Below are 13,790 nucleotides of genomic sequence, written 5' to 3' on the forward strand. Positions count from 1 at the left end.
TCCCACCTCCTCTCCATGTTTATTGTGATTTTAAAGGAACACCGCTAGTCAGAGACCCCTTGGCTCTGGGACTTGAATGGGGGAGAGCAGGGAGCCCTGCAGCATTCCAGCCCAGGCAGGATCAGTGACTGCTGGGCACTCTGGCCTGAGCAAACACCACCAGCTGCAGAGGAGCAGAGGGACATGTGGCACCAGTCTGGACAAGGGGCAAATTTCACAGGCTCAGTGTGAGGCCCAAGACCTCTGTCCTGTCCTGGGATGTTGGACATGTCCATGTACCTCTTGTGGATCACATGCCTATTCCTGCCCCTGTGCCAGAGGGCAGCTTGCAGCATCTCCACATGAGGGAGTGTGAGACCTCCTTCCTCAGCTCCTGACAGCCACACATGGAAGCACAGAGCAGTCTAAAGCACGGGCTGAAGCGAGCCAGAGGAAGGCAAAGTGTGGCTGTGGAGGAATTACTGAACATCAACATGACTCAGGTGCCTGGTGCTGAGCCACCTGCCTGATGTGAGGGTACAAGGCAGGGGTCACACCAGCTGCTCACACAGACTCAGGGGCAGTTGGTCCCTGGAAGTGCCAAGCCCCAGATGTCAAACTGAGACAAGGGAGAGAAGTCAGCAGGCATGGAATTAGCATAGGCAAGCCTGTGACAACAGGGGAGCTCCCCAGAGCTGGGGCCAAGTCTGATGGAGAGAGCAAAAGCTCTAAACAAACAAGCTCCAGAGGGTCCCTGGGTCAGCAGGAGCAGCTGGGGGAAAGCAGCACATGGCTGGGTGGCAAGGAATGCCATTGGCTGTGCTGGTGCTCCTTACAAAGATCCTCGGTGCCTTTGGAAGTCCTGAGAGCTCCACTCACCAGGTGGAGCCTGGCAGGGGACTGTGCTCTCTCCACCAGACAGGGAATGCAAAAGCAGCAGCAGGTAGGGAAGAGCTGGTGTCACCCAGAGTGGCCCATGGGGCTAAGAGGGAGGACTTGGGACACTGTTTTCCCTGGCAGGCAGTGCCCAGCCCTCATCTGTCATGATGGCCCGGCAGAGTCCTTCCCAGAGCTGAATTCACTGTGAGGAAGTGAAGGATGAAGATGCTCAGCCCTGCTCAGGGCAAACCTTAGCAGCAGCAATTAAACGAGCTCTTCAAAGAGAGGAAGAGGTCAGCAGGTACCTCTGTGCCAGGCTCAGTGTTCAGGGCAGTGTCTGGGGCTGGGGAAGGGAACCTCTGCTCTTCCAGCAGTCAGCAAAGGCTCCCAGGAGACCCGGACTCCTTCTGAGGCTGTGGCAGCAGATCAGGTCGGTGTGGGCAGGAGCTCTCAGCACATCCCAGCAGGACCTGTGCTCTGCAGGCAGAGCCCCTTACATGTGCTCGGGGTGGTTCTGGAGACACGCAATGAAGTCAGTGACAGGTTTGCCCTCGTAGCAGATCCGATACACAGCAGTGAAGAGGGGGAACCTGTGGGCAGACAAAGCAAGTCACCACAGATGGCAGAGTCAGAGCACCTCGACTTCTGTCACGGCATGCAGGAGCAGGTGGGCCAATGGCACTGTGCCCCATCCAACAGGCCACTCCTGCCCAGCTGCTGGGGGCTTTCCCCTCCTGCTGCTCCTGAAAAGGTCCCAGCCCCACCCCAACGAAGCACACAGATTCCAGCACTCACTTCTCCACTGCATTCTTGCTCTTGAGGATTCGATGCAGCTCAGCAGATGTCTGGGGACCCTGCAGCTTCTGCCCATTCAGCATCTCCTTCTCCAGCTGCTCGATGGACTGAAACAACCCAGCAGTGAGGAGCTGGACCTGCAGCCCTGCTGCTGCACCACGCTCCTGCCCTGGAGCTGGGCTGCAGCACTAGCCAAGCACAGACAGATCCCACAGTGCTCAGGGGGATCACCTCCCTGCCTGCTCACCAGGCTGATGCAGGAATCATAGATTCATGGAATATCCTGAGCTGGAAGGGACCCACAAGGATCATCCAGTTGAACTCCTGGCCCCCCACAGACACCCCAACAATCCCACCCTGTGCCTGAGAGCGTTGTCCAAACACCCCTTGAGCTCTGGCAGCCTTGGGGAACCTGTTCAGTGCCCGACCACCCTCTGGGTGAAGAACCTTTTCCAGCTAGCCCACCCAAACCTCCCCTGACCCAGCTTTATCCACACACGTATCAGTGTCAGCCTCTTCCAGCTCTGCTCACCTTGCCAGTTTTGGCAAAAGCCTCGGCGACCTTGCGGTTGCGGCCCCCATAGCAGGTGGTGATGAGGTCGGCCACGCCGCAGCTCTCCAGGAAGGTGGAGGAGGTGACAGGGCCCTTACAGAAGAGCTTGGCAAAGCCAATCATCTCCATCAGGCCCAGGCGGATCACGGCAGCCTTTGTGTTGTCACCGTAGCCAAGCCCATCACAGAAACCAGCTCCTACAGCCACCACGTTCTGGAAAACAGTGGCAATGTGGAGGGATCTCTTCCCAACAGAGCTTGGGGCTGGGCTGTATCTGTGAGCAGCCTGTGTGATCCCAAGCACTGGCTGCTGTCTGTGCCAGTGCCCATCAGCCCTCCTCCCCCGAGCTCCCTGCAGAGCCCCAGGCTCTGCTCACCTTGAGAGCCCCACAGATCTCTACAGTGTCAGCTTCCTGCACCACCGACACACGGAAGTTGGGGGTCTGCATCAGGTCCTTCAGCATCTGCCCGTGCTTCATGTTCTTGCAGCCTGAGGAGACAAAGGGACGAGGAAGAAGATGATGGGGAAACCCACGAGGTAGGTGCATGCTCTCCTGAAGGTCATCCAGTGAGAGGAACCTATTGCCCAACCAATGTTGCAAAACAGTTGCAGGTCCACACAGAGTCAGGCACACACTGCCTGACAGATAAGCAGTGTTCAACTTTGACATTCCCAGAAGACAGGGGACAATCCATGCTGCTGTGTCACGCAAGACAGAAGTGACTTTCTGAATGCTCAGTAGGTTCAAGGCATCTTCAAAGGTTGCAAACTTGGGGTTGCAGCTCTCTGTCCTGGTTGTCCCTGCACGGTCCTGTGGTGGGCTCTGCTCCACCTCCCCAGCCTCCTGCCCAGTGTGTTTGCTGTTGTTTAGTAAAACAGACACTTTGAATGCCACAACTTCTGACCCAGCAAACGGTTCTGTTTGTTTTGGCTCTGTGCACAGTCCCCAACAGTGTGGAGGGTGTTGGAACTGTCACTAGATGAACTTCCAAGCAGCCCTGGCTGGCAATAACATGAGATCCAGGTGGGCATCCTGTGATGCCCAAGGAAATCAAGGATGGAAATTATTTCTAAAGGGCCTTTTGTTGCCCACCCCTTTAATTTGTGCCAGGCAGCCACCTGATGCTGGCTCCATGCTGGCAGGAACTTTTAGCTGCACAACTCCATTGTTAATGAAGCAAGTGATCCCATCACAAGCCCTGGGAATGAGCTCAGCCAGCTCCTATGGAGTCTCCTGTCTTCCCAGGGAACAGGGCCAGTTCACCCAAGGCAGCAGGAGTTTGAGCTGCACCATACTCTGCCCTTTGCCTCTTCCTGCTAATCACAAATGAAAGCTGCTAACGAGGAGGGCTCTTGGCTCCTTACCGATGGTGGTTTCACAGAACTTCTCTTCTGCCACTTCACTGGCAATATTGGCCCCCATAAGCACGTTCATTTCTATTCCCAGTTTCTCATGGATGATGTCTGAGATCAGTCTCAGCCCATCTGGTCCTTCATCCACGCCCTGGGGGACAGCCAGGGACAGAATCACAGCATCAATTACACTGGAATAGATCTCTAAGGACATTGAGTCCAACCTTTGACTGAACACTGCCTTGCCAACCACACAATGAGCACCTGCCCCTCCTGGACACCTGCCCTGCACCCCAATCCTGCCATTGCCGACTGATCCTGACGTGCAGAGCAGTGCCCTGCTCCTCTCAACACCTGAGATCCCCCATGTGCCCTCACCCTTCTCCACCAACACCTCCAAATTCCCATGAAGCTCTGCCCCCATTTCCTTTCTTCCCCCCACTGCCCATTTCTGTTCCAAAATCCCTGGATTCCCTTGGCAGCCTCTCCAAGCCAGGCTGCTTCCAGCTCCCCTGGCTTGGCCCCGCACCCTGGCGAGCCCTGCTCCTGCTCACACCTTGATGAGTGACATCCCAATGGCCTCTTTCTTCACGTGGCCCTTGAGCTGGTCACAGACTTTGCCGATGAACTGGTGGGGCACCACGAACAGGAGGACATCAGCCCCTGCACAGGCTTTGAGCAGGTCTGGCTCTGCCACCTGAACAGAGTGTGACTGTTGTTAGGGACTGGGAAGATGGATGGCAAGGAAGGGCCCAAAGTCACCATGCCAGCAGAGGGGCTGGTGGGATGATGCCAGAGCAGAGGGGGATGATGCCAGCTCAGAGGCAGCCACATGGCCTCCAGCCCAGCCTGTGGGATGCCAGAGCAGGGTCAAGGGTGGGCAGTGAGAGCAGCCAGGGCTGCAGCTCATCCAAGCACAGATGAAGGTCAGTGGGAGGGCATAACTGAGCCCCACACAGCCCGGTGCATCCCCTGCCTTCGCACCCCAGAGCTGCTGGCCTCTGTCCAAAGCCCAGCCATCAGCTCTGCCCCTCGGAGAGACTGCTGGCAGCCCACACTCACCACGTTGGGGGGCAGCTTGTGCCCCGGCAGGTACTTGACATTCTCGTGCTCCGTGTTGATGATGTCCGTGAGCCGCCGGCCGCCCACCTCCTCCTCCAGCACCCACATGTTCACCTGGCTCTCGAAGCTGCTCAGCCGAGCTGTGTTGCTGCCGGCGATCTTGGCGATGGCCGAGCCCCTGCGAGGGCAGAGGGAGGCCGTGGCTGTGGGCACTGGGGAGCCCAGGGCACCACAGGTCACGCTGCAGGAATGGGGACGGCTGGCACCGGCTGGCGAGGGGGGACAGGGCAGGACAGGGACCGCGCCGTGCTCGCCGAGGGGAGCCGGGTGCCAGGCGCTCACCAGTTGCCAGAGCCCACGATGCAAACCTTCTTGCCACCCATGGTGCCGGGAGCGGGGCAGTGCGGGCTTGGGACCCGCCGCTGCTATTTCAAGGCTGCCCGAAGCGGGGGCGGCCCCGGCCCGCCCCCGGCCCCGCCTCGCCCCGGGGCACCGGGCACCCGCTCCGCGCGTGGCAGGTGCAAAGCGCTGCCTGGAGCAGCTCAGATCCCCCGGAACCGGGAGTCATGGACTCACGGAATCATGCAATACCCTGAGCTGGAAGGGACCCTCAAAGATCGGCGAGTCCAAGCCCTGAGCAGGACAGCTCAACAATCCCACGCTGTGCCTGACAGCGTTGTGCAAACGCCCCTTGAGCTCTGGCAGGGTCAGGGTTGTGACCATCGCCTGGGGAGCCTGTTCAGTGCCTGAGCACTCTGGGGAAAAACATCCTTTTCCTAATATCCATCCCAACCCCCCCGACACAGCTCCAGCCGTTCCCCGGGGTCCTGACACTGTCCCAGAGAGCAGGGATCAGAGCTGCCCCTCGTGAGGAAGCTGCAGAGCCCTTGGCAGAGCACTTGCCAAACTGACTCGTCACTGCTGAGCCTTTCTGCATAAAAGCTTTTCATTGTCCCTCTCTTGCTAAAAGTGCCATTTCCCACCTGGTGCAGCCCCAAGACTCAGCTCCTGCCCCCACCACAGCCAGCAGCAGTTTCCCCTTCACACAGAGGATGCTTCCCTTGCCCCAGGGGCTCCCAGGTCTGCAACAAAGCAATTAGGCTCCATAAACAAGGAGAGTGAAGAGAGTAATTCCCCTTCTGCATAATTTTAAATCCTTGCATGTAAATTGTACTTCAATTTCCCTCAAATTCTGCCCTGCTCCCTTGGGACATCCAACAGGCTGCCACAATCCAGCCAAGTGGACACGAGGCAATTCAGGATTTATTAGCACTGGCCACTGGATTTCCAGTTTTGCTCAAGTTACTTTGTTTACCACAAAAGCACTTTGCAAAGGCTTAGCAGAGTCTGCAAGCTGGGAGATCCCTCCATGAAGGGCTCGCTATAAAAGGCCAAAATATGAAAAACATTTTCTCTCCAGTCACTTAACCCTGCTGGCTTTGAAAAGAAAGCAGAGATAATCGTGTCCCTTCCCTGGGAGTCACCAGGCTCATCCCCCATGGCAGCTGGGAGAGTGCGAGCTGTCAGCATGGAAGGAGGAGGACAGCTTCCTTCACAGGAGTCTTTTATTAAAACTGGGTGACGTCTACAAGGATACAGTACAAAAAAAAAATTTGGTCCATGGAAAAAACCGTAATACTCAAGTTAAGAAAAGCAGTTACTCTGCAACAGCTACGTTTGCCTATGTAGGACTCAGCATCCCTCCTGTGGGAGTACCCTGAGGAGTCAGGGGCTGCTTCTCCAGCACCAAGACCTTCACCCCAGTACCACGGAGGAGCATTTCAGAAGGGCAAAGGAGAGGGGAAGTCGAGAGTCTATTACTCAGACATGTAGTAACACAGACACAAGGAGTAGTAGGGCCACCCAGGTGCTCCAACTCACAGCAGCCTCCCCAGCCACACTGAACTGGGTGAGTGCTCATCAGTAACATGATCCTGCAGCTATTCCAAGAGTCAGACCAACTTCTGAGTCTATTTGCATTACAGTCCCGAGCACAAACACTGGGGTTGGAGTGAAGAGGAGCTATTTCATTCTCCTAAGCCTGACCACCAGTACCTCATTCCAGGAGGAGGCATCGGGGCTGCCACTCCTCACAGTGGAGAAAATCTATTTGTACATTCCTGAACCATGCTGGCCCCTATGGCAGCCCCACAGCCTAAAACTAGACTAAAAACCACAGGAGCTTCAGCATGGAAACACCTGCTAACTCACATATGCTTGGAAAAATGTCCATTTCCAAGGACTGTGCTGTCCTTGGACCCTTGGACCCACACGAAGGAGCCTCTGGTCCCCACAGCAAGTGACACAGGACATCTGTCCTGAAGGAATGAGCCTACAGCACTGTCCCTGCAGAATTCCAGGCAGCTGCTCCATCTCCTCTCCCTGCTCCAGGGAACACAAGCAGCCTCGTGGTTTGCTGGAACCCATTTGGAGGTGTTTGAAGTGCTGCATCACTCCAACGCTTCCACATCCCTGCAGGAAGCCAAGGCCCTGTCTCCCTGTGATCCCAGCCTATGACAGTCTGTCGTGGAACACGAAGGGAATGGGGCAGGTGAGAAGGGAGAAGGGAAGAAGCAATTCTCTATACAGTTCAGTAACTTCCTCAAGGAGGAGAGTGACCTATGAGGCAGCCCAGTGCAGCAGCACCCTCTGAGGAGGGGGTGAGGGCAGGGAGGTATGTCAGCTCATGGCATCCTGCCCATGACAGCGCCTGGCACGGGCTGTAAAACGTGGCAGGGAAGAGCCCAGCCACACCTTAAAGCAGAGCCAGGCTTCAGAGCCAGCTCTGAGTGCCCAACCAGATGCTGGCTGGGGAGGACTGGGCTGAGAGAAGGCTCTGAGTCACTCTGGCTACCGGGGACACTACGGGCAGTGCAGAGTCACGGGGACGCTCATGGAAGCCTTGGGACTGACAAGGCAACAGTCAGGAAGAAAACCAGGTAGAAATGTGTGCTCATTGGAGCCTGTCTGCTTGCCCCAGGTGTCCTGGACTTGCCCCTGCAGGGACAATGCCAGGATGAATAACGTGGGCCTCGCTGCCGGAGTGGGATTCGGTGAGCTGGAACAGTGAGCTCTGCAGCTCTGTCTGCACAAACAGCTGTGATGCTTCTGCCTGGGGAGGAGCAGAGCAGCCTATGTGTTCCGGATGCCCAGGGCCTGCTCCAGTTCCTGCCGTCTCTGCTGCACCTGCAAGAGGAGCAGAGTTGCAGCATTAACACCCTCGGGGGGTGCAGCACCAGAGCACCCAGTCAACACAGCAGCCAGCTGGGAAAGGGCGAGCTCAAACTGGGACCAAGATGCAACCACCACCTTCCCCCAGCACTGTGTGCCCCAGGAATGCCAGGCATGGAGAGGGATCCCTGCCTGGGGACACTCACCTTGGAGTAGAAGTATCGGCACACGGCTTCCTGCGCCCACGGCTGGAAGTAGAACTCGGCTCTGCGCTCCTCCTCGGGATTCCCAACGACATCAGTCATTGTCTGGGAGCACAAAGGCACAACAGCTCAGCGAGTGCAAAAGCTCTGGCTGTGCTGAGCAAACCCACCCCCTTCCCTTTCCTCACACACATCTCAGTGCGCTCAGGTCAGCTTCTTATGCTTGACTCAAATCCCAGCCTCGCTTTCCAAGGAGGAAATTGCCTCCTTCTCTCTGTGGGAGCTCATTCTAATGAGGGAAGCGTGTGACTGGAGCACCTTCCACACAAGACAAAGCTTCTACCTTCAAATCCCGGCACTGGGACTGGAGCCAGTCGTTGATGAAGCCCTGAGGATCTCGGGCAAAGCTCAGCATGAACTCGCGCTGTGTCTTCAGCTGGTTGATGGTCTCAATTGTTTCATGGATCTGAAGGAGACAAACACAGAATGGAACTGCTCAACAGGGGAGAAGTCAGAAACATCAAGGGATCCAACACATGAAGGCAAATTCTTACACTCTCTAGTTAACTTACACTTACCAGGATGTTCAGCTCCTAGTTTCCTGCTCTCTAAATATTACCCATTTTCCCATAGACTGGTTGCTTTAAAAATTACATTTCCAGGTACAGCCATGTTTGTAAACATGGCTCATCCCACTGCAGCTTCCAAACAACAGAGCACTCCTATCCTGTGTCCAGAGACACATCCCTGCCCAGCAACAAGGAGAGCAGACCTGAAGGAGCTTCTCCTACCTTGTTATCCAGAGCAGCAATTTCCTGTTGACTGGCTGTGGAGAGCAGAAAGGAATTCATCTGAGTTTTCAGGGTATCGTCCACCTCCACGTCAATGTCATAGCAGGCTGTTTTCTTCTGGTCATTTGGGTCGACACTGGGGACATCCACAAGAAGCTAAAATCAGGGAGCAGCTCCAGAAAGAAGGCAAAATCTGGGACCAGTTCAAGAAAGCAACAAATGCAGCTCCTCTGGGATGCTGCAGCAAACGGACTGCAGGCAGGGACAGGGACAAGCCATGCCACTGTCAGCCTCAGCCCCAAAAGCAGCAAAAGAAAAGAATGATTGCTCCAAGAACGTTTCTATCCACAGCAAAGGACAGCAGGGATGTGGGAGTGCCTTTGGAAGAGGGATGTGGTAATGGGAGAGGCGGCTGCTCTTGTACAAAAGAACAATGACAGGCAACATGGGAACTGCTGCTGGAAATCAGGACACAGCACGTTGTCCTCCCGTGCCAGCCTCATCCACCCCTCCCTCTCTCCCTCCCACTCCTTCCTGGAAACAGGAACTGACGTGGAGCAGCCTCACCTGATCACATGATTGATGATGATCGGTTCGGGGGGCATCAGCAAGGCATGAAGCCTTTGTGGGATCTCAGAGAACTTCATCCGCTGCGACTCAAAGATCTGTGACAGAGACAGGGCTGAGGGAGGAGCAGGGGCTGGGTGCAGCCACCCCGGCTGCCCCACTGGAAACTGATCCAGGTGCTGCTGTTCCAGCCCTGCCACCGCTCACCTGCTGCAGGTACTTGTCACAGATGACAAACTCCCGCTCGTGGGGGTCCTGCAGCTTGTGGGTCTTGATGTACTGCCACAGGGCCTGGATGATCACGGGCCGGGTCTGCGTGTGGATGCCCAGCAGCCGAGCCAGCCGCGGGTCCAGTTTGAACTGGGGAGGCTGAACGGAGGGCACGGAGAGGTGAGGCAGCCCCAGACACAGGTCATGGTGCATGCCCAGCACTGCTGCTCCCAGCATGCAATCATGGAATGGTTTGGGCTGGGAAGGACCTTAAAGAAATCTCATTCCACCCACCACAGGCAGGGGCACCTTTCACTATGCCAGGTTGTTCCAAGCTCTGTGGCCTTGGACACTTCCAGGGATCCAGGGGCAGCTCCAGCTTCCCTGAGCAGTTATGCCAGGGCCTCTCCACCCCTACAGGGAGGAATTTTTCCCTACTATGCTACCTGGTAATCCAGCATCAGCAGGACGGTGCAGCGCACGTTCACATCCCCCGGCCTCTTCACCTGGAAGCCATCTGTCTCCTGAGTCGTAGCAGTCCTGTGCCACTGGAACACAAGAGGGATTTCAGAAGCCACACCCAAACATGATTCCCCCTGCTCCTGCTGCTGGCCACCCAAAAGCTTTGCCAGTAAATCCCACCCAGCTAGAGAAATCTCCAATTCTTCCCACTCAGAGTCTGAAACAAGAGTCAATACATTTATTCCAACCTTCAGCAAGTGAGAGGAAAAGCCAAAGTGAGAATTCAAGAGCTCCTGGCTCCCAGAAGCCTCAAGGATTCCCACCTCCCAAGTATAAATGACACACAAACCCCACCTGCTAAAACACCAACCCACTTTTAGAGGAAACACAGCAAAAAGCAGCTCACCTCTACTAGGTGATTGTCAGGGCCATACAGGTCTTTATCAAGTTCAATGACCAGAGATTTAAAGAAGGACGAAAATTTCCTTTTCTGCTTGGTGGCATCATATTTGGACAGAGCAGACTGCAAGCAACACAGGGAGGAAGAGGGTTAGGGCAGCAAGTCTCAGCACTCAAGCACAGCCACCGTGCACAACAGCTCCTGTAAGTTCTGAACACCTGAATTCACCAACGTGTGCTCAAAAATCGAGTTTCCAAGTCAGAAAGGGAAAGACTGAAGTTAAAGATGAGCTCGCAGGAGTGAAACCCCTCAGCAGTTACGTACAATGCCAGTGCCCTGGTTCTCAGGGCCGGGGACACAAGTGCCACTGAGCTGCTCTCACCAGTGATTCTCACAACTCTAAGAACTTTGGACAACTCATGTCCTGCCATGGGGACACCCATCGGGCTGCAAGCTGGGCTCTCGGTCTCGGCACCATCAGACTCCTTGGAAAACAGAGATGAAGGAGGATATCAAGCCCCAGCTGTGCTCTCAGACACTAGGAAACTGGTTTCGTTGCCAACTCCAGATCCACAGTCCCCTCTGAGGTTGGCTACTTCCCACTTACATCCTCCAACAGCCGTCCTTCCACCCGGAGCTCCCAGGAGGCGACGGTTCCTTCGCCGTCCTCCACGTCCGACTTGGCGGGGTTGAAGGTGTTGGAGATAAAAATGCGCAGCTTTCGCTTTTGCTGGGAGGAAAAACATCAGCTCAGCACAGCTAATCCTCCTGCGCAGGCTTTGCTAAAACTGAGCTCAATGTCTTCAGCACTCCCCCCCTCCCGGAGCACACAGGACAGAGGTGCTGCTGCTCCCAGCCCGTGGCAGTGTCCAGAGCACTGGGACCCCTGACATGCCACACTCACAGGACAGGACCCTTCAGTGCCCTCCTGCTGCCTGGACTCAGGAGCCTGCAGAGCCTGGCTACAAGCCCTGGCCTGCCCTACCTTGATGGGGCGTTTCAGGGCCTCCTGGATATCCAGGCGCTTCCTCATGATGGTCTGGTCCAGCTTCCTCTCAAAGGCCAGCAGGTCCATGTAGGCCTGGGATTCGGGCACGAGCTCACGGATCTGGGGCCAGGCGAGGATGGAAATGCCCATCAGCTCCCCAGAGTGCCCCAGGCTGCCTCACCTCCCCCCGAGCCCCTCCCCGGGTCCCACTCACCCGCTGCGGGAGGATTTTATCTGCCATCTTCTTCTTCTTGGCACTGACAAGGGGCAAGAGGCAAAGGAGGTGTGAAAATGGGCACAGGAACTCACAAACCTGCAGCTCCCACTGGCCAGGGGCTCCCCAGTTAGCTGGGCCCTGCTCCAGTGTGGCTAACTGGTTCTCTCAATGCTCCCCACCCCTCTGAGCACTCAGGAAGGAATTCCATCTGTTGGGAAGGAGGACCTGACCCAACGCCCACACCAAGTCCTGCCTCAATCAGCCTTGGACTGGCTTTTCCAGGAACAGCTGGAAATTTTAAAATCCAGGGTGAATTTCCTTCTCACTGGGGCATCACACCAGGATGCAGGGGGTTCATCCCTTGGGAAGGAGGACCTGACACGACGCCCACACCAAGTCCTGCCTCAATCAGCCTTGGACTGGCTTTTCCAGGAACAGCTGGAAATTTTAAAATCCAGGGTGAATTTCCTTCTCACTGGGCATCCCACCAGGATGCAAGCACATGACATAAACCCAGAGCTGCCCTGCCCAGTGCTGTCCTCCAGTGCCAGGGGAATGCACAAGGAGCTGACAGGGCCCTTCAGCCCCGAGTGCTGCAGGATGGCCCAGCACTCCAGAATCCCTGAGCCTGGAAAAGCCCTTCCAAACCTGTGCCTGACCCCTACCTTGTCCCCAACCCAGAGCCCTCAGTGCCACGTCCATCATTTTTTAGAAACCTCCAGGGATGGCAACTCCACCACCCTCCTGAGCAGCCCCTTCCAAAACCTGGCAATTTCCATGAAGAAATTCCCCCCGATCCCCACCACGGCCTGAGGGATACTGCCGCTGCCCCGAGATGCTCCCGTTGCCCGGGATGTCCCCGTCAGCCCCGGGATGTCCCCGGTCCCCGTGCCTTACTTGTGGTTGCGGTTGGGCACCGCCTGCGGCTGCACCTGCTGCAGCTGCTGCGGCGCCGGCCGCTTGCGAGCCTGGTCCAGCCCGGCCTGCGCCAGCGCGGGCCGCACGGCTGGGCTCCCGCCGTACCCGGGAGGACCCATGGCCGGGCCCTGCGGCGCCAGGCGGCCGCCCGGCAGCATCCCGGGGCGCTGCGGAGAGAACAGAGCCGGTCAGCGCCCGGCTCCCGGACCCAGCGCGGCCCCGGGCGCGGCCCCGGCGCCGCCGCCGCTCGCAGGCCCCGACTGGAACCCGGCCCGCGCCGCCATCTTGTCTCGCACAAAGGGAGCGGAACCGGAAACGGCCCCGCACGGCGCGCGGAGCGCCGGGGAGGAGCCGCCCACGGCCGCCGCCCGCAGCGCCCCCTGCCGGCGGGGAGGACCGAGCGGCGGGGGTTGGGGGGATTTGGGGCCGTGAGGGGTTCGGGGTGCGGGAGGGGGATCGGGGACGGGAATGGGGACCTTGAGGGGTGGGATTGGGGGTGCAGGACCCTGGGGGATCAGGGGTGGGAACGGGGACCTTGAGGGGTGGGATTGCGGGTGCAGGGTCCTGGGGGATCGGGGACCTTGAGGGGTGGGATTGGGGTGCAGGGTCCTGGGGGACAGGGAAGGGAATGGGGACCTTGAGGAGTGGGATTGGGGTGCGGGATGGTCCCAAACTCTGGGAAGTGCTGGGGGTTTCAGCCCCCGCTCCCCGGCCGTGGTTCCAGCCCCGTTCCCGGGTGCTGGAGCCCCCCTGGCTCCGGGATGTGCCTTTCCCAGGGGTGGGATGTGCAGGTGGGGCAGTGGCACCCCTCACCTGAGCTGCGCTCCGTAATCCAGGAGGGATTTCTCCATGGAAAGGGGGCTGAGGGGCTGCCCTGGGAGGTGGTGGAGTCGCCATCCCTGGAGAGGTCCAGGGAGCAGCTGGACGTGGCACTCAGTGCTCTGCTGGGGATCACTCACAGCTTGGACTTGGTGATCTTTTCCAACCTCAGGCATTCCGGGATTTTATGGATGAAGTTTATGGGGCAAACAAATGGCCGTGAAAGGGCCCAGTTTGTGCAGAGCGCCAGGAAAAGGATTCCTGTCTCCCCTGGGCTTCCTCACAGAGCAGGAGGCTGCAGTTAAAGGCCACTTTCTGCAAGTATTAACATTAAGTTCCTTCTCCCTGAAGCAGTTTCCTGTGCTCAGAGAGAAGGGGGGACACAAACCCAGCCAGCATTAGTCCACGGAAAAAGCCACATGC

The 13,790-nt window shown here is 57.2% G+C and overlaps 2 protein-coding genes across 2 annotated transcripts; both read right to left on the reverse strand.

Annotated features, from left to right (window-relative positions):
• On the reverse strand, positions 1–5,569 carry GPD1 (glycerol-3-phosphate dehydrogenase 1). The gene is made up of 8 exons (XM_039705889.1): positions 4,964–5,569; positions 4,622–4,799; positions 4,116–4,256; positions 3,572–3,710; positions 2,583–2,695; positions 2,186–2,419; positions 1,654–1,760; positions 1–1,448 (listed from the first exon to the last, which is right to left on the reverse strand). Exons 1-8 carry the CDS (start codon positions 5,002–5,004, stop codon positions 1,352–1,354), a joined length of 1,050 nt encoding a protein of 349 aa, XP_039561823.1. The 5' UTR covers positions 5,005–5,569; the 3' UTR covers positions 1–1,351.
• A 599-nt stretch (positions 5,570–6,168) lies between these two features.
• On the reverse strand, positions 6,169–12,771 carry SMARCD1 (SWI/SNF related, matrix associated, actin dependent regulator of chromatin, subfamily d, member 1). Its single transcript, XM_039705883.1, has 12 exons — positions 12,528–12,771; positions 11,628–11,670; positions 11,411–11,533; positions 11,033–11,155; positions 10,432–10,548; positions 10,010–10,111; positions 9,561–9,722; positions 9,354–9,451; positions 8,787–8,922; positions 8,339–8,461; positions 7,999–8,100; positions 6,169–7,807 (listed from the first exon to the last, which is right to left on the reverse strand). The coding sequence occupies exons 1-12, from the start codon at positions 12,704–12,706 to the stop codon at positions 7,754–7,756; spliced, it is 1,362 nt and encodes a 453-aa protein (XP_039561817.1). The 5' UTR covers positions 12,707–12,771; the 3' UTR covers positions 6,169–7,753.
• Between the last annotated feature and the right edge of the window lie 1,019 nt (positions 12,772–13,790).

The sequence above is a fragment of the Passer montanus genome, unplaced genomic scaffold, assembly GCF_014805655.1.
Source record: "Passer montanus isolate IOZ18808 unplaced genomic scaffold, ASM1480565v1 scaffold187, whole genome shotgun sequence".
Classification (NCBI taxonomy): Eukaryota; Metazoa; Chordata; class Aves; order Passeriformes; family Passeridae; genus Passer; species Passer montanus.